Source organism: Triticum dicoccoides, chromosome 5A (assembly GCF_002162155.2).
Source record: "Triticum dicoccoides isolate Atlit2015 ecotype Zavitan chromosome 5A, WEW_v2.0, whole genome shotgun sequence".
In the NCBI taxonomy this organism is placed as follows: domain Eukaryota; kingdom Viridiplantae; phylum Streptophyta; class Magnoliopsida; order Poales; family Poaceae; genus Triticum; species Triticum dicoccoides.
In genome coordinates, this window is record NC_041388.1 from 350,422,406 (window position 1) to 350,445,304 (window position 22,899).

At 43.9% G+C, this 22,899-nt stretch overlaps 2 protein-coding genes across 2 annotated transcripts; both read left to right on the forward strand.

Moving 5' to 3' along the window:
- The first annotated feature begins 2,752 nt into the window (after nt 1-2,752).
- On the forward strand, nt 2,753-3,455 carry LOC119297328. The gene has a single exon (XM_037575163.1). It carries the CDS (start codon nt 2,950-2,952, stop codon nt 3,187-3,189), a length of 240 nt encoding a protein of 79 aa, XP_037431060.1. The 5' UTR covers nt 2,753-2,949; the 3' UTR covers nt 3,190-3,455.
- A 2,822-nt stretch (nt 3,456-6,277) lies between these two features.
- On the forward strand, nt 6,278-9,063 carry LOC119301464 (protein CHAPERONE-LIKE PROTEIN OF POR1, chloroplastic-like). The gene is made up of 5 exons (XM_037578431.1): nt 6,278-6,437; nt 6,535-6,677; nt 7,633-8,015; nt 8,377-8,453; nt 8,527-9,063. The coding sequence occupies exons 1-5, from the start codon at nt 6,385-6,387 to the stop codon at nt 8,675-8,677; spliced, it is 807 nt and encodes a 268-aa protein (XP_037434328.1). The 5' UTR covers nt 6,278-6,384; the 3' UTR covers nt 8,678-9,063.
- Nucleotides 9,064-22,899: the final 13,836 nt, after the last annotated feature.

The window sequence follows — 22,899 nt, forward strand, 5'->3', positions numbered from 1 at the left end:
CGGCGTCGGCACCGGAGAAGAAGGGCAGCGCGCGCGGCGGAGGATGACCCGGGCGGCGGCGGCGGCTACGGGCCTCGGGGGCCCGACTCGGGCCTCCCGGGCCGCGGCGGCGGCGAGGTGGCGAGTGCCACATGGCGGCAGCGGATTGGCTGAGGCGGCGGCGGCGGTTTCGTCCGCTAGGAGGCGGACATGTCCGGTGACGGCGGGGGCAATTTTAGGGTTTCGGAGAGGGAGAGAGATCCGAAAACGGAGGGGTCTATTTATAGGCATAAGTGGAGCTAGGAGAGTCCAAATGAGGTGCGGTTTTCGGCCACGCGATCGTGATCGAACGCTTTAGGACATGGAGCAGAGTTTGGTGGGTTTTGGGCCAAATTGGAGGGGTGTTGGGCTGCAACACACCGGTGCCTTTTCGGTCCCTCGGTTAACCGTTGGAGTATCAAACGAAGTCCAAATGGCACGAAACTTGATAGGCGGTCTACCGGTAGTAAACCAAGGCCGCAAGACAAGTCTCAGTCCAATCCGGAAATGATTAAACCCCACATACGAAACAAAGCTAGAAATGACCACCGGAGGAGAACGAAGCGCCGGAATGCAAAACGGACAACGGGGAAAATGCTCGAATGCATGAGATGAACACGTATGCAAATACAATGCACATGATGACATGATATGAGATGCATGAAAACGAAAACAACACATGGAGACAAAGACCCAAACCCGAGGAAATAAATATAACTTAACGCCGGAAACGGCAAGAGTTGGAGTACAAATAAGGAAAGTTACATCCGGGGTGTTACAGGGCCTAGGGTGAGCGTTTTCACCGCTCGAGGGTGCTGATGTAACTAGCTAGCATTGTTGTACCTGAGCAGGTGATGGCGATGGCATGACCTACCTTGACGGCTAGTATCCCTCTCGAGATGGCCTCTCTCTCTCTCTCTCTTTGCTATGAGGGTTTGATGATTCCAAGCAATGCTTCTCTTCTCTATTTTTGTCCATTCGTTGTTATGTGTTGTTCCTCAGCACACTCATGTTGTTTTCATTTTTGTTGTTGTGCTATGTGGTGTGGTGTGGTGTTGTTCTTGTCTATCTGAGGGTGTCATTATTAGTTTAACACCGGGCCTCGGGCCTTGTATTTCTAAAAAAAGGCAAGACTTACTCCAACTCATTATCCGGTCTTGTTAAAACTTGGAAGGCCATTATGGTTCCTTTAGAGTAAATGCATAAGGTAAAAAAAACTCATCTTATATAAAAGAAAAATGGACGGTCATTATTATGAAATCAATGGTCTAAAATCCACCTAAATGACCCGATAAACGTGTACCTCCTTGAAATGGAAATGCACAAAAAAAACTAATCATCCAAAATCCACCTACTCAACGATCAAAGAAAAGTCTCTAGTTTAAAATGTAGAAGTTTTCCCCTGATCCAGACTTCTCCCCGCGTATGTAAAAGACTTGCCTTGGGCTCCCTCCTATGAATACAACAAAGAAGCTATCTCAAGTTCTCGACGAGGGTGAAGCCATGTCAAAGATGACATCATTCTCGTGTCGCCATAGCTCCAAAAAAACATGCGTGAAGATTGTGTGGAGATTCCGTCGCCGCCCTGGATTAGAAGATCTCATGCACTACCTTTCCAAGACCGAGGAGCCTCGGGCAGGTACTAATCTGCTTTCCGCATGGTGCTACACAAGGTGCCTCGGAAAGGTTCGGGAGTTTCATACTGTCGGGCAGGTACCTCCTATCATATGATGATAAGTGCTTTCATCATGCGGATCACAAAAGGTGCACATCGGTTGATGAGAAAGTCCAAATCATGCCAGTCTATCAGAAGTTTAACATTTGTTCCGCGACACAAGCCACATGAAGAAGTGACAACCCAGTGACAAACGAGAGTTGCATGGTGTCTCATACACCGGAGTGTCAACTGCAAATGAAAAATTCATGATGTGCCATTCTCGATGAGTAGACGCCATTCCTCCCCTCTTCCAATCGGGGACACCTTTTGACATGATGACTTAAGCATCATAAAGTCATGCATCGCGCGCCGATGCTCAAATTTGGCCCAATGTTGGAGATCCAATAGCCGTCATTTAAGAACCTTGGCCATGAAGTGCTTCATCTTGGTCCTAGAGGAGATGCACTGGAAGAGGTTAGGAAAATTTCTTGGACCATCCATCTCCAACGACGGCCACCATTGCCGCCCCTCTCCAAGGCTTGTAGAGATCCGGCGCTTGAGCCATAGCCCATAACCAAATCATGCAGTGCACAAAGACAAAGCCAGGTCAGGATGCATGCAAGGGGAATTATTTGGTAAATGTTGAGAGAGATAAATGTGCAATTAAAGACTACTTATGGAAAATTCTTAGTCCATCCATCCAATGTCAATCCAAAAAGTGCTCCGGTGCCCATCTCCAACGATGGACACCATTGCCGCCTCAAGCAACGACCTAGACTTGGCAGTAACCAACCATCCAGTGCACAAAGACAAAGCCAGGTCAGGATGCATGCATGCAAGGCGAATAATTTGGTAAAAGTTGAGAGAGATAAATGTGCAATTAATAAAGACTACTTATGGACACCTGTCACCGCGAGGGCGAGCCCCACAGGTGGGGACACTTGTCAGCCAGCCCAGCAGCGGCCTCCGGCCGGCTCCGGTGGCTTCCACGCGCTCCCTACCGGAAATGAACAGTGTTGGCCAACGTGACCCCCGGCGGAGGAGAGTAACGGCGCCCAGCGCAGCCCATGCACGCATCCATCCATCCATCCATACGAGTCCCAACCCACCACCACCGCCGTCTCTTCCGCCCAAAGCAAACTGCTCCCCCGGTAATCAGCGAGCGCATTGAAACGGATATATACATCCTAACCTGAGCGCCGCTCTCCATCTATCCATCCATCCATACCATCGTCTTCCCCGTAGATTTCCCACGCAACTTGGAGGCGGCGGCGATGGGGAAGCTGGCGAGGCTCGTGGACGGCATCAAGAGGAGGCTGACCAGGAAGAAGCAGGGGGAGGACCAGGAGGCGGCGGCGGCGGCGTGCTACGACAAGGTGGGCAAGACGGAGAGCATGCGGGTGGAGATCAGGAGCCGCCGCGCGCAGGAGCTCATCGCCAAGAACCTCGCCGCCGCCGACTCCATCGGCCACGGCGGCGCCAAGAAGGCCAAGAAGCGCTTCTTCGCCTTCTGACCCACCGGAATCGGGACCTCCGTCTCTCGATCGATGTATCCTTGTGGCAAGCAAGATCGATCAATCCCCGGTCTTGTACTCTTGTCCCCCCGTGTGATGATTCATTAGTTGCTCGATTAGCTCCCTGCCTGCAGTTGATCATCATGTACTGCAAATATGACTATCTCCTCTAAGATTAAGATGTAATCCATGCATGTCTTGTTCTCTGAGCGCTGACATATACTCCGTATATCTGTATGTTGTTCGCCTTCATCTCTGAGATTTCATATACTGTATTTTGTTATTGGAAGATGAACAGTATTAAATGGTGCAGAAAGGTAAACAGGCTGCGCTACAAGAAAACGTACGGCTGTGCTGCGACTCATGGCGCAGCAACAGTGTTATGATGCGGAAATTGTCAATAATTGTTGCAGCAAAGTATGAGCTCTAGAACAACAAATTGAGGGTATATCCCGTTTGGACTGCAGGATTTCTGTTGAAACTTTAGGGATATACTCAATTCTTAATTAATTTTGCCCCAGGATTACCATGCCAAATTTTGGTCAAACTTTTTCTAGTCCATGAGTTGGCGAACGTTAACGCCTTGTTCGGCAATCCATCGACTCTCGGAATTAATGGAGCGAGGAAACTGCAGCTCCGCCCGCTTCGGGAGCAGAGTTGTGGAGCGGAGCGATTTCGAACAGGGTGTAATTATCAAGAAAAATGAACGAAAGTGGACAAACAGATTGGCATGCCAAAACATTGGCAACTATATCGAAACAAACACCAAAATTTTGGTCATGGACGATTCTTTTGGTAGGATGAGCTTTGTTCGCCTTCATTTCTAAGATTTCATATAGTTTTTTGTTATTGGAAGATGAACAGTATTAAATGGTGCAAAAAGGTAAACAGGCCGCGCTACAAATGAACGTACAGGCTATGCTGCGACTCACGGTGCAGCAACAGTGTTCTGATGCAGAAATTGACAATAATTGTTGCAGCAAAGTATGAGCTTTAAACAACAAATTGAGGGCCTATCCCGTTTGGATTGCAGGATTTCTGTAGAAACTTTGGGGATACTCGATTATTAAGGAAATTTACCCCAAGATTAGCCTACCCTATTTTCCTAGCCAAAAAATTGGTCAAACTTTTGCTAGCCCATGAGTTAGCCAAGATTAGCAAGTAAAATGAACTATGGGCATACGGGCATTGGCTTGAAAAAGCATCGGCAACTATATCGAAACTAACACCGACGGGCCTCTTTGATTCACACAATTCTAAAAATGCGGGAATATGAAAAATGCCATGCTCATCTCAACCATACAAGATTTTTGGTTGTTTGCATGCATAGTAGAAAAAACAAAAGGATTCTTTCAAAGAGGTTCGAGTGGATTCTAGAAATCCTATCGAGAGTAGTACAAAGAAATCCTTAGGACAATTCCTATATGATTCAATCCTATGAATTAAACAACCAACAAAGGAGAAATTCCCAAGGATTCTAACCTTCTAAAATTCCTGTGAAAATCCTTTTAATCAATGGAGCCCTGAAGTTTTGGTCATGGATTTTTTTGGGTAGGTTGAGCTTTAGGCACCATCTAGACATACCCAAAACTATAGTTATCAAAGTCCCATAGAATACACCTCTTGGACCTTAATCTCGTAGGAAGTCTAACATGAGCTCATACCTTGTTCTTTTTATTCAAGTCAAATGCACTTTTTTTTATCTCCGTTTACTCTCTCCTCATATCTCTAACTTATTTGTCTTCATTTGCTGTGAACCATCCACAAGGCACTGCTACAAAAAACTCATGGGTTTCAAAATCCTGTAGTACATCTCATCTCATGATTTATTTTTCCACATATTTTCTATTTCCTGCAATTCAAAGACACTCTTAAATTAATCCTACACAAAATAAACTACCATGGAGAAATAAATACTGCCACAAAATCCAGCAACCTCACCCTGAGACATACAATGGCAAGACATCCTTTCCTTCTCCTAGAGTTTGTATGTTTTTTAGAGGATGGCCAAACACACCATTGACCATCTCCCCTCTATTGTCACGATGTCTTTGTCGCCTCCACCCTATGGATTCAAGATTCCAAGAAACAAGCATTTTGAAGAAATAGTGTGAGATGTCCAATGACATTTTGGGAGGACTTATTTCGGATTCACATGCCTAAGAGTCCATGTTTCTTTTATGGATATCTGATTTGTAAAGGTTTTTTTTAAGTTGCACAAATTCAAAATCTATTCCAGCATCAGTGAAAATTACTACTCTTACCTTAAAGAAACTAGCTGATTGCTCGTGCGTTTTCCAATGAGGGCATACATATTCTAATGACACAAATCATGTCTGACATACTCCCTCCGTCCGTTAAAGAGTGTACGTTTGACTTTAAAATTTGTTCACAAAAGAGTGTACTTCTAGCTTCCCAATGCACATTAAAGTAGAAAAAAAATATTTCTCTCTCATCACAAGGTAATCAATACCAATGACAATTTACACATGGTCTTCTTAATTTCTACATGCACTTAGCTCATTGGGGGTTAGGTAATTAAAGAGAAAAAAGATAGTAGCTTGCACCTTTCCAATGTATTTTTTTACTTAATATCATAATTTGTCCTAAAATTTCTAGATGTACACTCTTCACCGGACGGAGGGAGTATCCCTTACAACCACCATATTCTAATGCAACAAGTGATTTTATTTTATTTGATCGAGTAAATGCAAACAATTTGACTGGATTTGATTGCATTTCTCCGACATATAGTTAGTATGATTTGATATATTTTTTATGAGTAGTATGATTTGCTTTGTTTGGATTGAGTTAATGCAATTATTTTACATCCACCAACAAAAGATTTGATTTGATTTGATTGAGTTAATGAGGGATGCTTCACGCCTTCACCAATGGATGTAGGACTACCAACAACTTCACCAATGGAATATCCTTAAAAACAACCCAAATCAACTTTTTTTTTGAGAAAACCCAAATCAACTCAAAAATGGAAAAGGAAGTGAACAAAGCCCGGCCCACTAAAGTCCGTAGGCAGCAAAGCCAGCCTCACAGGCCCATCACCTGCCTGCCTACCCCCTCCCCTTCTGCGTCTCGTCTTTCTATCCAATCCCATCTCCTTCCCTCCTACGGCGGTCTGCTTCGCCCGCGACCACCTCGCCGCCGCATCCCTCTCAACCACCGCCGGCGTCGGAGATGCAGGCGACGGCCGCATCCTTCCTCGCCCGCCCCATCCCGTGGCCCCGTCGGTGAGCACAGCCTTAAACCCCCTGACTCCTTGATCCAGGTCTCTTTCTTTTCTGGCGTTCTGACTAGGCCCTGTGCCTGTGATTCTGTTGGGTGCAGCATTGGCAGGAGCGCGTATGGGGCGGTGGCGGTGCGCGGAGGCGTCTCGCCGCTGCCGCCGCGGCTGCGGGCGGTACGGTGCTCTATGAGCCTCTCTATCGGCGCCGGTTCGAGCGACATCGGAGACAGCGGATTCAGCTACCGTAAGATAGCTATTCGAACCCTAGCTCCCATATGAATGCCTTCGCTGATTTATTTTCGGAGGATATAGGATTGGATGGTACTGTAGGTATCTGCACAGAAAAAAAGAGAGGATGCCATGGTACTGTAGGTGGCCTTTGCGTTGCTGGTGCACGAGGCAAGGAATAATATGTGTGGGCTGTGCACAATTGAGTTGTCTTTCTGTTGGTTAGTACCTGATAATGTTAATTGGTGGTGTCCTGCGCATAAGTTGCATTGTGATCGTGAGGAAGCTTGGAGTTGCAACAATGTGTGCAAACGATGCAGATTTAGAGGAATGTTTATTGATTATTAGAAGCTTTTCACTACATAATTTAGAGAGGAGAGATTCATATGCATTATGGGGACAATTTAGAGTCATAAGGAAAGAGCATCAGTGACGAACACAGAATGCAGTTGCTGGTTCAGTACTATATCTTTGTTATCCTGTGGATCGATCAAACTAATGGACCATGTTTTTCTCGCAGTGTGCAGTTGGCTGAAATAGTAGTTAGTATTCTAGTTACAGAGAACTAAAATGATTTGTTTCTATTTCATTGTTGACTTGCTGCCGTATACAACTATACATAATTACATACTGTCAGCAACCAAAGACTTGGGATTTATTACAATTTATGAAGCCCCGATAAACCTGTTTTATAATTATCATCAGTAACAAAACTAAATACAGTCTGCAGCTCTGCTCACAAGTAATATTTTCTTCTTGAATGTTGACATGAAAAGCAAATTTGTAGGTAGAAAATTTTCATTCGTTTAGCTGTTATAGCTTGTGTCGATTTGTATTTATCTGTTTCCACAGTTCTTCTTCTTGCAACTCTCAGTTGTTATTCTCATTGATAAGAATGCCCAGAGTCATATGCTCCATCCTTTGTGTTTATCTGAGGACCTTATGAGCAAAGTGTATGTGTATCTCTGCAGAGTATGCTCCGGTCTTCCGAAGATACCGTGAGCGGGATCCCTACAAGCTTCTTGGTGTTGACCGTGATGCATCTGAAGAAGAGATCAGAAGTGCAAAAGACTTCCTAGTTCAACAGTATGCTGGTCACGAAGCAAGTGAAGAAGCTATTGAAGGTGCTTATGAAAAGATAATAATGAAGAGCTACCAGCATAGGAAGAAAACGAAAATTAATCTGAAAACCAAGCTTTTAAAGCGAGTCGAGGAATCCCCGTCATGGGTAAAGGCATTTCTTGGATACTTTGAGGTGCCATCAATGGATATTATTTCCAAAAGATTATTCTTTTTTGCTTTCATCGCTGGGTGGAGCATAGCAACTTCTGCTGAGAATGGACCTGCATTCCAGGTATATGCTTTGATTATCCTGACCTTTGAAAGGTCTGTCTTTTCTTGTTTGGTGACATGTTTCAGTCCTGTGGTTGCCTGTGGAGATTAACCTAAAAAACATGACACATAACTTGTTGATTTCACAAGGACCAAGTTGAGTGCCATTAAGTTCTAACCAATCACCAGCTATAAACTCACAATCCACAATGCTTGCCCTGTGCGTCTGTCTACCCTTATTTCTGTATGACAGCTGAGAATTCAATAGCAATGGGAATGCAAGGCCTGATAAGTCCTAGACTTGGATATTTACTTATTATAAGTTAGAAGAGCTTCCCAGCTTAGGGATCACTGTATTGACATGTAGTTTACCTTCTCTGCAGCTTGCAATATCACTCTTCTCGTGCATATACTTCCTTAATGACAAGATGAAGAACCTTCTGAGAGCATCAACTACTGGGTTAGCGAAATTTCTTAGCGAATGCCTTGACTTTTTATCCATAGCATGTTTGCTCACGCATGTGTTCTTCCAGGTTTGGAGTACTTGTTGGTGGCTGGATTGTTGGTTCTATGTTGGTCCCTCTTATCCCAACATTTATCATCCCACCTACATGGTCGCTTGAGCTTCTTACCTCCTTGGTTGCATATGTTTTCTTGTTTCTGGGGAGCACTTACCTCAAATGAAGCAACGTCAATCTTGTAACCGTAAATTGTAGTATTGTTTGGAAAATTTTGGCAGTTACTGAAATCTCTACAATTGCATGTACCGGCAATGTTGTTGAATCCTTCGTCCTTCGTCTCAGCTCAGGATAGAGACAACCGGCGAAGCCAGGTGCTTTGTTTACACCAGTTGTCCACTCATTTGTTTAATTAATTGTCCATATAGGGGGCTGTTCTTCGCTTCGCTGGTCCAAGTGAATCGCTGTATGGATCACCTGCTGAAGCTTAGGCACAGGGTCATGTCAGATTGTTAACTCATACGGAATGTACTATTTACATATTGATATTGATGTGGAAATGATGTAGCGAAATTTTTGCGTCTTACGTAATGCTGTTGCAACTTGCAAGAAGCATCAAAGTCGCAAATGTTATGGCAAGAATATCCCCAAAATGTTCTGGGGATAAGCCTGCCGATGTTAGATTTCCTCCAGCATGGTTTCAAAACTGTTGGGTGCACTTTTTGGAATTTCAAAAACATTATTTTGATAATGTCACGACATAGACTCTAAACCTATTGATGATTAAGTTAAGTATTTGTATACCTGCTAAGATGAAAAATAAGATGAGCATCATATGTTATAATTCTAGATAGATACTTCCAAATGACTGAGCAAAACCGATCTGGACTTGTTGTGGCTGCTTTCTATATATCATCACATTTTTCTTATAAAAACAGAGTTGGTGATGATGGTGTACCTGTCATCCTGCAATATAGGCCATCTGATTTATATCCGACGGATAGAAAGGAAACTATGGCAATTTTGTAAAAGAATACCCACATCCCTCTTCATATTTGCAAATAAGGCATTTCCTCGTTCATTCTTTTTCTCGCACAAGATAAACTACTCATACAAATGTATCTTGATCTTCCGTGCAACGCATGGGCATTTTGCTAGTCACGTCACATTTGATATTTCTCAGTTGCCTCATAAGTCATAACATAATTTGTGTCAGTCGATTTGCAACCGGGAATAGTGTCCCCCAGTTCAAAACTTCAAATAGAATTTGATGCCGCTCCAATTAGATGTAGTCTAGTTTGAGACAGGCCCGGTAACGCCTGCGAGGGAGAGCCAGGATCTCACCGGAGGTGGGATGATGCGGCTTGCTGTGGTGTTGTCGCTGCTGGAGGAGGAAGCAGGTTCGCCTTTTGGGTCGGAGAGATTAGGGGGTTAGGCTGGAGGAGGACGGTCAAGCAGAGCGGTTGGATTGACTTTAAAATGGACTGAAAGAAGAAAATTCAGGCAATTGTGCCTCTTTACTTATGACCATCGTATATGCAGATCACATTTTCCTTGGTCTGGTATTTACTTTAGCTACTTGTCACTGCCAGTTTGCATTATTATTATTTTTTCAGATATCTTTGATTTGGTGTGTATTCAGTTTGTTTGTTTGTTACACTGTTATACTAATATTGTTTAAATTACTTCAGCAATCATTCCAGTGATTATCTTTTGTTTCACGATGCTCATTTTTTTTATCGCATTATAGTCAACATTGTTGGCTTGAACTATAGCTCGTACATTTTTGGTAAAACTCTTATATAGCTGTCATCAACTTTCCCTTTTCATTATTTTCTACTCCCTCCGTCCCATAATGTTAAAACGTTTTCTGACACTACACTAGTGTCAGAAAAGGTAACATTATGGGACGGAGGGAGCACATTGTTGGCTGAACCTGTTGCTGGTGTATGTATTTGGTGTGCGTTTGCAAGTGCAATGAACAAATCTCTCCGATCCATATTAATTTTGTACTAAATCAGCGACAATTAATATGAATCAAAGGTAGTAGTATTTTGATCTATATTTTTTGGTCTCTGTCATTCATTTGCCTCCATACCGTTTGAGAAATGTTGGTTAAAACGGAGTGTGCTCCATTCGATGCCACTGCTAGGAGTTTTGTAGTTCAAACTTGTTGTATTTTTTTATCTTTGTGTTTTAATGCCTTCCAATTCACCACTAAACATACTTCACATTAAGATCTTGATTTGCTTTTTATCGAAGATATTCGAGTGATATATATCCAGTTATCTTGCTAATATGTGCAACTTCAGTTATGGTTGTCTTGCTGATGTTGGATTAATATACAGCATTGCTCGTTCTTTTTTTCTTTTTTCTTTTGTAAAATGCACCTGGTGAATTTGCGCTGCAGGGTGCCCACGCACTAAACACAACCTGACAGTTCAGAGCTACACAAATTTTTAAAAAGCCAGCCTAGACTTTCCACATAAATACACAATCGAACAGCTACAAAGATTCTACACCACAAATACAAACAAGATCGGGGCATAATGTGTTGGTAAACATTTGAGAAAAGAAGGGGAAAAAGCATCTCTGCAATTTCATAGGAAAACCAACGAAAAAAACATCACTCCCAAAGCTTAAGTAGGTACCCTCTGTACCTACAGTGTACAACAATGCAGAGATTAACCTTTCTGTTAGCACTAAAAGGGATCATTACACTAAAATGAGTCGCATCTGTCACTATATACAGATCTGAGACCATTTCTAATAGTGCCAGAAAAAAATACTTCCAAACATTCAACAAGCCAATTTCTGCCTTTCAGATTCATCATCAAGAAGCCAGTGGACCAGAGGTAGCCAAAGTTTTGCTAGCATTTTCATCTTACATAAGGCCATAAAGGGTTGGATGGTAGTATCAAACTGTTGCAGCTACAGCAAAAACAGCACAAAAGAAACATGGTACTTGCTACTAAACCACGAACATTTTGAATACGTAAACCACCAACTAAGATCTCTCTTTACAACTCTTGGCAAGCTTAACAGAATCCTTTGTCTCAATTAATAGGAATCATCATCAAGGATCTTCCTCTTCCTGCATATATAGTTTGTATCATTATATGAACTTGATATGATTAGCACAAAAAATATTACCATATCAATCATTTTTCCAGAAAACATAATGAATCAACAAAAAAAACTTAGGTGTGCAAGAAAAAAATATGTACATTTCAGGTAATTACAAATGCTGCAAAAAAAATACAATCGACATGTGCATTCGCTGGGATGCAGAAAGAGATAGAAATTAACCTATAAGGTATTTGCAATAGGGTGGCATTGGCCTTCTCTTGGTTTTTTGTGGAGAAGGAAAAGGAAGAGTTCCTTCTCTTAGCTAAGAGATGATACCCTTAGTGTGTAAAGGAATCGCTATTTTCTCCATCGAATCATATGCCTTCTGTTAGTCACAAGTTTTCTAATGGTAGCTCATTGTATAATATGGTTTCGTCTCTAAGTGGGTTGCTTTCTCTAACTGCTGAAGACACCCTTAGAGCAGTTTGGTAGCTCACGAGGCTCATAACCTTGAGGTCACGGGTTCGATTCCCCCAGAAATCAGTGTTATTGCCATTCCCCACACCTTCCCCAGCATCTTGACCGCATATTAGAACCATATACACAAATGCAAGTGCAAAGTTACTCAAAAGATTTGAAAACGTAGTCTATTCTAGCAAAAGATAAACACACAACATAATTGCTGATGCCCCACAGCTCCCAAACTAATACACTTATCAATACTCCTAAATACGTGAATGACTGATACTAAGTTACTACAGTAACATAAGCGAGTAGAGTTGTGAGTTGTGGCAACCTTTATGTAGGAATGGAGCTGTGCTGCACTGCATGGTTTCTGATTTGTCTTCAATTTAGAACTTCTCTGGTTCGTGGACTCCATTATTAGCAAGACAAAGGTGCCACATGAAACAGTGGATGCGTTTGACTATCGTGCTATAATTAATTAGGAATTATTGCTCATAGCAGGCACTATCACTAAAACTGGATCATGACCTACCGTTCAACCTATTCCTTTATTAACGATGTACACTCTTTTTTTCCCATAATATATCGGCTGTTTTGCACTTTTTGTTTATTCTGCAATACCTGACATACACATACCAGTCCGGTGGGGAAATAAAGGCGATCATCAAAGTTAATAAGTTTATTTTGGTAGTGCCATCTGAACGAACAGTTCATGGATTTGAATGTCCAACACATCAACGACCATCAGAAGTAAGTTTTTACTTCAATTTAAATGCAGAAAGGAATAATAGTATGCAAGGTGGTACCATGAGATTCTACTTCAATTTAAATGCAGAACAAAGTATGCAAGGTGGAGGCAACCCCAAGTCTCCACTTCACTAACATGTTGATTTCCTTTTTATCAAAGTAACCAGATATGTTAATAGTCTAAATCATTTCAATGAGCACAGGACAAATAATTAGGTGAGATGCAAATACCTGGAGACACACATGGGGAGCTTGACGGCAAGAAAACTCATGAGATTACAACACTTGACTTCATACATGTCGGCGTCTTCTCCAAAAAGGTCTTCGCGTCTCATATACGGATGAGTTGACAGCAGTGCCTTGGCATTCATATCAACAGTAACCACCGAAAACTTGTCATAGCCACCATTCGTGCGCTCAGAGTCAGAGTACAAAAAATGCATCACATGTGGATCCTCCATACTCACAAGAGGGAATTTCAGAATATTGAAGTCATAGTCAGTGCGAAGAGAAGGCAACACTTGATCTGATCGCATAAAAGCATCCATGACCCACTGCATGCCTCCGTTCTCTGTTATCTTCAAACTGTGGGAGGTTATGGTGTAGCCAGAATCGGATGCGCCGGAAAGCTTTCCGTCATCACGATCGACATGAACAAACTTGAGCCGACGGCCTTCATCGGTGACTGACACCCCGCGGTACATTCGCAAGTATCCTCTGCACATATTAACAGTATCCCCCGGTGGATGGCGAGAGCGACCTTGATTAGGTAAATCAAGGTAAGAGACATTTCCTTTGAACACATCAAATGATAAGAAAACAGGGCTTTGGTCCAGGCCGAGGTGGCCCATTAGTCCCGGTTCAATCCAGAACCGGGACCCATGGGGCCATCTGTCCCGGTTCATGAGGCCACGGGCCTGCCGGGCCTCGTGGGGGCATTGGTCCCGGTTCGTCATGCCCCTTTGGTCCCGGTTGGTGGGACGAACCGGGACCAATGGGCCTCGCTCCTGGCCCACCACCATTGGTCCCGGTTGGTGGCTTGAACCGGGACCACAGGCTTACCTTTAGTCCCGATTCATGCCACGAACTGGGACCAATGAGGTGGCTATATATACCCCCCCGCCGGCGAGCAGAGCACTCCACACTGCTCTATTTTTTCTGGCCGGCGAGGGGAGAGCTTTGTGGTGCTCTAGCTCACCTCCTATGCACATGAGGTGTTCGATAAAATGCCCGAGCCACAGTAGTTAAGCTTTCTCCTCTCGAAGCTCGACCTCAAAGCTCCATTTTCCTCGAGATTTGTCTAGGTTTAGCGGCCTGTCACGTCCCACCCCCGTCTTCACCGCCGTGGATCGCCCGCACCGATCTCGTCGCCGGCACCACCGTGGTGAGCCTCTTGTTCTTATCTTCTTTCTGAAAGAAAAAATTTCTTACTTTAGCTAGATAGATACTTGTCTAATTTTCTTACTTTTATTATTGCTTGTTATTATATAGTGCAATGGTTTTGGTATCCGCCCCTGTCGGCCCTCGTCCTGGCTATGATTCGGATGTGGTATATATTATCTTTTTATAACTATTTGGTTCATTTATTGTTTATGACAATTATGCCGACCAACGTGACATAGATTTTATTTATCTAGGAGGTAGTTGAACCAGAAATTCCTACCGACCCAATTGTCGAGAGGTTAAATTTAGTTGAAGAAGAAAACAATTACTTGAAGGAAAAAATAAAAAAATTGAGGAGGAGAAGATGATATTGGAGTTGCATGTTGCGGATGTCGTCGATGATCACAAGATCAAGATGGATGCAGTGCGGTTGAAGATGAGAAAGATTAGAAAACATGCCATTCATACCGAGGCTTGGTATCATTATGCCATTGGATCAATTGTTACCTTGGTTGCGATTATGATCGCATTTGTTTTCGCATTGAAATGTTTTACATAGTTTCAATGTATGGTTTAATTAATTAGATGCTGTGGAGAGCTATATGTTGTTAGATGAGAACTATGTATGTACTTTGGTTTTAATGTGATGATGAACTTCTATTAATTTGGTCACTTAATTATCTATTCATGATGTTCTGTAATGGTTTTTGACACACTTAATTATATATAATGCACGTAGATGAATCGGCAATGGATGTATGGTGACAGACACACCTCCGAGTACATTAAGGGCGTGCATGATTTTCTCGAAGTGGCTGAGGCAAACAAGCAGAATGGTTTTATGTGTTGTCCATGCCCTAAATGTGGGAATACGAAGTCTTACTCTGTCCGAAAAATCCTTCACACCCACCTGCTTTACAATGGTTTCATGCCACACTATAATGTTTGGACGAGGCACGGAGAAATAAGGGTTATGACGGAAAACGGTGAAGAAGAAGAGGACGATGACAATTATGTGCCCCCTGAATACGGTGATGCTGCAACGGGGGAAGCTGCTGAAGATCAAGAGGAACCAGACGATGTGCCCAATGATGCTGCAACGGGGAAAGCTGCTGAAGATCATGAGGAACCAGACGATGTGCCCGATGATGATGATCTCCACCGGATCATTATCGATGCAAGGACGCAATGCGAAAGTCAAAAGGAGAAGCTGAAGTTCGATCGCATGTTAGAGGATCACAAAAAAGGGTTGTACCCCAATTGCGAAGATGGAAATACAAAGCTCGGTACCGTACTGGAATTGCTGCAGTGGAAGGCAGAGAATGCTGTGTCTGACAAAGGATTTGAGAAGCTACTGAAAATATTGAAGAAGAAGCTTCCAAAGGATAACGAATTGCCCGACAGCACATACGCAGCAAAGAAGGCCGTATGCCCTCTAGGATTGGAGGTGCAGAAGATACATGCATGCCCTAATGACTGCATCCTCTACCGCGGTGCATACAAGGATCTGAACGCATGCCCGGTATGTGGTGCATTGCGGTATAAGATCAGACGAGATGACCCTGGTGATGTTGACGGCGAGCCCCCTAGGAAGAGGGTTCCTGCTGTTGGGGAACGTTGCAGAAAAAAAAAATTTCCTACGGTTTCACCAAGATCCATCTATGAGTTCATTTAGCAACGAGTGATCGGATGCATCTACATACCTTTGTAGATCGTGAGCGGAAGCGTTCAAAGAACGGGGATGAGGTAGTCGAACACGACGTGATCCAAATCACCGGAGATCCTAGCACCGAACGGACGGCACCTTCGCGTTCAACACACGTACGGTCAGCATAACGTCTCCTTCTTCTTGATCCAGCAAGAGGGAAGGAGAGGTTGAGGAAGATGGCTCCAGCAGCAGCACGACGGCGTGGTGATGGTGAAGCTGCAGTACTCCGTCAGGGCTTCGCCAAGCACTATGGAGAAGGAGGAGGTGTTGGAGAGGGAGAAGGAGGCAACCAAAGGCATGGATGAAGAGCCCTCCTTCCCCCACTATATATAGGAGGGCCAAGGGGGGGGGCGCCGGCCCTAGGAGATCCAATCTCCTAGGGGGGTGCGGCCAAGGGGGAGGAATCCTTCCTCCCCAAGGCACCTAGGAGGTGCCTTCCCCTCCTAGGACTCTTCCTCCTTGAAACCCTAGGCGCATGGGCCTCTTGGGGCTGGTGCCCTTGGCCCATGTAGGCCAAGGCGCACCCACTACAGCCCATGTGGCCCCCCGGGACAGGTGGTCCCACCCGGTGGACCCCCGGGACCCTTCCGGTGGTCCCGGTACAATACCGATGACCCCGAAACTTGTCCCGATGGCCGAAACAGGACTTCCCATATATAAATCTTTACCTCCGGACCATTCCGGAACTCTTCATGATGTCCGGGATCTCATCCGGGACTTTGAACAACATTCGGGTTACTGCATATACATATCCCTACAACCCTAGCGTCACCGAACCTTAAGTGTGTAGACCCTACGGGTTCGGGAGACATGTAGACACGACCGAGATCGCTCTCGGGTCAATAACCAACAGCGGGATCTGGATACCCATGTTGGCTCCCACATGCTCCTCGATGATCTCATCGGATGAACTACGATGTCGAGGATTCAAGCAACCCCGTATACAATTCCCTTTGTCAATTGATATGTTACTTGCCCGAGATTCGATCGTCGGTATCCCAATACCTCGTTCAATCTCGTTACCGGCAAGTCACTTTACTCGTACCGTAATGCATGATCCCGTGACCAGACACTTAGTCACTTTGAGCTCATTATGATGATGCATTACCGAGTGGGCCCAGTGATACCTCTCCGTCATACGGAGTGACAAATCCCAGTCTTGATCCATGTCAACCCAACAGACACTTTCGGAGATACCCGTAGTATACCTTTATAGTCACCCAGTTACGTTGTGACGTTTGGTATACCCAAAGCACTCCTACGGTATCCGGGAGTTACACGATCTCATGGTCTAAGGAAAGGATACTTGACATTGGAAAACTCTAGCAAACGAACTACACGATCTTATGCTATGTTTAGGATTGGGTCTTGTCCATCACATCATTCTCCTAATGATGTGATCTCGTTATCAATGACATCCAATGTCGATAGTCAGGAAACCATGACTATCTGTTGATCAACAAGCTAGTCAACTAGAGGCTTACTAGGGACATGTTGGTGTCTGTTATTCACACATGTATTACGATTTCCGGATAACACAATTATAGCATGAATAAAGACAATTATCATGAACAAGGAAATATAATAATAATGCTTTTATTATTGCCTCTAGGGCATATTTCCAACAGTCTCCCACTTGCACTAGAGTCAATAATCTAGTTACATTGTGATGAATCGAACACCCATGGAATTCTGGTGTTGATCATGTTTTGCCCTAGGGAGAGGTTTAGTCAACGGATCTGCTACATTCAGGTCCGTATGTACTTTACAAATCTCTATGTCTCCATCTTGAACATTTTCACGAATGGAGTTGAAGCGACGCTTGATGTGCCTTGTCTTCTTGTGAAACCTGGGCTCATTGGCAAGTGCAATAGCTCCAATGTTGTCACAAAAGAGTTTGATTGGCCCCGACGCATTGGGTATGACTCCTAGGTCGGTGATGAACTCCTTCACCCAAATTGCTTCATGCGCTGCCTCCGAGGCTGCCATGTACTCCGCTTCACATGTAGATCCCGCCACGACGCTCTGCTTGCAACTGCACCAGCTTACTGCCCCACCATTCAAAATATACACGTATCCGGTTTGTGACTTTGAGTCATCCAGATCTGTGTCGAAGCTAGCGTCGACGTAACCCTTTACGACGAGCTCTTAGTCACCTCCATAAACGAGAAACATTTCCTTAGTCCTTTTCAGGTACTTCAGGATATTCTTGACCGCTGTCCAATGTTCCTTGCCGGGATTACTTTGGTACCTGCCTACCAAACTTACGGCAAGGTTTACATCAGGTCTGGTACACAGCATGGCATACATAATAGAACCTATGGCTGAGGCATAGGGGATGACGCTCATCTCTTCTATATCTTCTACCGTGGTCGGACATTGAGCTGAGCTCAATTTTACACCTTGCAACACAGGCAAGAACCCCTTCTTAGACTGATCCATATTGAACTTCTTCAATATCTTATCAAGGTATGTGCTTTGTGAAAGACCTATGAGGTGTCTTGATCTATCTCTGTAGATCTTGATGCCTAATATATAAGCAGCTTCTCCAAGGTCCTTCATTGAAAAACTCTTATTCAAGTAGGCCTTGATGCTGTCCAAGAGTTCTATATCATTTCCCATCAAAAGTATGTCATCTACATATAGTATGAGAAATGCTACAGAGCTCCCACTCACTTTCTTGTAAACGCAGGCTTCTCCATAAGTCTGCGTAAACCCAAACGCTTTGATCATCTCATCAAAGCGAATGTTCCAACTCTGAGATGCTTGCACCAGCCCATAAATCGAGCGTTGGAGCTTGCACACCTTGTTAGCATTCTTAGGATCGACAAAGCCTTCCGGCTGCATCATATACAATTCTTCCTTAAGGAAACCATTAAGGAATGCCGTTTTGACGTCCATTTGCCATATTTCATAATTGTAGAATGCGGCAATTGCTAACATGATTCGGACGGACTTTAGCTTCGCTACCGGTGAGAAAGTCTCATCATAGTCAACCCCTTGAACTTGTCGATAACCCTTAGCGACAAGCCTACCTTTATAGATGGTCACATTACCATCCGCGTCTGTCTTCTTCTTAAAGATCCATTTATTTTCTATGGCTCGCCGTTCAATGGGCAAGTCAGTCAAAGTCCATACTTCATTTTCATACATGGATCCTATCTTGGATTTCATGGCTTCTAGCCATTTGTCAGAATCCGGGCCCGCCATCGCTTCTTCATAGTTCGAAGGTTCACCATTGTCTAACAACATGATTTCCAAGACAGGGTTGCCGTACCACTCTGGTGCGGAACGTGTCCTTGTGGACCTTCGAATTTCAGTAGGAGCTTGATGAGAAGTATCTTGATCATCATCAATAACTTCCTCTCTAGTTGGTGCAGGCACCTCAGGAACATTTTCTTGAGTTGTTCCATTCTCCGGTTCAAGAGGTAACACTTCATCAAGTTCTACTTTTCTCCCACTTACTTCTTTCGAGAGAAACTCTTTCTCTAGAAAGAATCCATTCTTGGCAACAAAGATCTTGCCTTCGGATCTGAGGTAGAAGGTATACCCAACAGTTTCTTTAGGGTATCCTATGAAGATGCATTTTTCCGACTTGGGTTCGAGCTTTTCAGGTTGAAGTTTCTTGACATAAGCATCGCATCCCCAAACTTTCAGAAACGACAGCTTAGGTTTCTTCCCAAACCATAATTCAAACGGTGTTGTCTCATCGGATTTCGACGGAGCCCTATTTAAAGTGAATGCAGCAGTCTCTAAAGCATAGCCCCAAAAGGATAGCGGTAAATCGGTAAGAGACATCATAGATCGCACCATATCTAATAGAGTGCGATTATGACGTTCGGACACACCATTACGCTGAGGTGTTCCAGGCGGCGTGAGTTGTGAAACTATTCCACATTTTCTTAAGTGTGTGCCAAATTCATGACTCAAGTATTCTCCTCCACGATCTGATCGTAAAAACTTGATTTTCCTGTCACGTTGATTCTCAACCTCACTCTGAAATTCCTTGAACTTTTCAAAGGTTTCAGACTTGTGTTTCATTAGGTAGATATACCCATATCTACTCAAATCATCAGTGAGGGTGAGAACATAACGATAGCCACCGCGAGCCTCAACACTCATTGGACCGCACACATCAGTATGTATGATTTCCAATAAGTTGGTTGCTCGCGCCATTGTTCCTGAGAACGGAGTCTTGGTCATCTTACCCATGAGGCATGGTTCGCACGTGTCAAATGATTCGTAATCAAGAGACTCTAAAAGTCCATCTGCATGGAGCTTCTTCATGCGTTTGACACCTATGTGACCAAGGCGGCAGTGCCACAAGTATGTGGGACTATCATTATCAACTTTACATCTTTTGGTACTCACACTATGAATATGTGTAGCATTACGCTCGAGATTCATTAAGAATAAACCATTCACCATAGGAGCATGACCATAAAACATATCTCTCATATAAATAGAACAACCATTATTCTCGGATTTAAATGAGTAGCCATCTCGAATTAAACGAGATCCCGATACAATGTTCATGCTCAAAGCTGGCACTAAATAACAATTATTAAGGTTTAAAACTAATCCCGAAGGTAAATATAGAGGTAGCGTGCCGACGGCGATCACATTGACCTTGGAACCATTCCCGACGCGCATCGTCACCTCGTCCTTTGCCAGTCTCCGCTTATTCCGCAGCCCCTGCTTTGAGTTACAAATGTGAGCAAATGCACCGGTATCAAATACCCAGGAGCTACTACGGGTACTAGTAAGGTACACATCAATTACATGTATATCATATATACCTTTTGTTTTGCCGGCCTTCTTGTCCGCTAAGTATTTGGGGCAGTTCCGCTTCCAGTGACCACTTCCCTTGCAATAAAAGCACTCGGTCTCGGGCTTGGGTCCATTCTTTGGCTTCTTCCCGGCAGCTTGCTTGCCGGGCGTGGCAACTCCCTTGCCGTCCTTCTTGAAGTTCTTTTTACCCTTGCCCTTCTTGAACTTAGTGGTTTTATTGACCATCAACACTTGATGTTCCTTCTTGACTTCTACCTCTGCTGATTTCAGCATTGCAAATACCTCAGGAATGGTCTTTTCCATCCCCTGCATATTGAAGTTCATCACAAAGCTCTTGTAGCTCGGTGGAAGCGACTGGAGGATTCTGTCAATGACCGCATCATCCGGGAGATTAACTCCCAGCCGAGTCAAGCGGTTATGTAACCCAGACATAGTGAGTATGTGCTCACTGACAGAACTATTTTCCTCCATCTTACAGCTGAAGAATTTGTCGGAGACTTCATATCTCTCGACCCGGGCATGAGCTTGGAAAACCATTTTCAGCTCTTCGAACATCTCATATGCTCCATGTCTCTCAAAACGCTTTTGGAGCCCCGGCTCTAGGCTGTAAAGCATGCCGCACTGAACGAGGGAGTAGTCATCGGTACGTGCCTGCCAAGCGTTCATAACATCTTGTTCTGCAGGGAGAACAGGTGCGTCACCCAACGGTGCTTGTAGGACATAATCTTTCTTGGCAGCTATGAGGATGATCCTCAGGTTCCGGACCCAGTCCGTATAGTTGCTGCCATCGTCTTTCAGCTTGGTTTTCTCTAGGAACGCGTTGAAGTTGAGGACTACGTTGGCCATTTGATCTACAAGACATATTGTAAAGATTTTAGACTAAGTTCATGATAATTAAGTTCATCTAATCAAATTATTTAATGAACTCCCACTTAGATAGACATCCCTCTTCTAGTCATCTAAGTATAACATGATCCGAGTCAACTAGGCCGTGTCCGATCATCACGTGAGACGGACTAGTCAACGTTGGTGAACATCTTCATGTTGATCGTATCTTCTATACGACTCATGCTCGACCTTTCGGTCTTCTGTGTTCCGAGGCCATGTCTATACACATGCTAGGCTCGTCAAGTCAACCTAAGTGTTTGCATGTGTAAATCTGTCTTACACCCGTTGTATGTGAACATTTTGAATCAAACACCCGATCATCACGTGGTGCATTGAAACAATGAACTGTCGCAACGGTGCACAGTTAGGGGGAACACTTTCTTGAAATTATTATGAGGGATCATCTTATTTACTACTGACGTTCTAAGTAAACAAGATGCAAAACATGATAAACATCAAATGCAATCAAATAATAATAGTGACATGATATGGCCAATATCACATAGCTCCTTTGATCTCCATCTTGGGGCTCCATGATCATCTTGTCACCGGCTTGACACCATGATCTCCATCATCATGATCCCCATCATCGTGTCTCCATGAAGTTGCTCGCCAACTATTACTTCTACTATTATGGCTAATGCATTTAGCAATAAAGTAAAGTAATTTACATGGCGTTTCTCAATGACACGCAGGTCATACAAAAAATAAAGACAACTCCTATGGCTCCTGCCGGTTGTCATACTCATCGACATGCAAGTCGTGATTCCTATTACAATAGCATGAACATCTCATACATCACATATAGATCATTCATCATTCATCACAACTTTGGCCATATCATATCACAAAGCACTTGCTGCAAAAACAAGTCAGACGTCCTCTAATTGTTGTTGCATGTTTTACGTGGCTGAAGTAGGGTTCTAGCAAGAACGTTTTCTTACCTACATGAAAGCCACAACGTGATTTGTCAACTTCTATTTACCCTTCATAAAGACCCTTTTCATCGAATCCGCTCCAACTAAAGTAGGAGAGACAGACACCCGCCAGCCACCTTATGCAACTAGTGCATGTTAGTCGGTGGAACCGGTCTCACGTAAGCGTACGTGTAAGGTTGGTCCGGGCCGCTTCATCCCACAATACCGTTGAAGCAAGATAAGACTAGTAATGGCAAGAAAGTTGACAACATCTACGCCCACAACAAATTGTGTTCCACTCGCGCAAGAAGAACTACGCATAGACCTAGCTCATGATGCCACTGTTGGGGAACGTTGCAGAAAACAAAAAATTTCCTACGGTTTCACCAAGATCCATCTATGAGTTCATTTAGCAATGAGTGATCGGATGCATCTACATACCTTTGTAGATCGCGAGCGGAAGCGTTCAAAGAATGGGGA

Excerpts from the sequence above, each read along its gene's own strand:
- LOC119297328 (XM_037575163.1), top strand. The coding sequence starts at position 2,950 with ATGGGGAAGCTGGCGAGGCTCGTGGACGGCATCAAGAGGAGGCTGACC.
- LOC119301464 (XM_037578431.1), top strand. The coding sequence starts at position 6,385 with ATGCAGGCGACGGCCGCATCCTTCCTCGCCCGCCCCATCCCGTGGCCC. Across the intron at positions 6,438-6,534 it reads CCCATCCCGTGGCCCCGTCG|CATTGGCAGGAGCGCGTATG; the intron begins GTGAGCACAGCC and ends TGTTGGGTGCAG. Across the intron at positions 8,454-8,526 it reads CTGAGAGCATCAACTACTGG|GTTTGGAGTACTTGTTGGTG; the intron begins GTTAGCGAAATT and ends GTGTTCTTCCAG.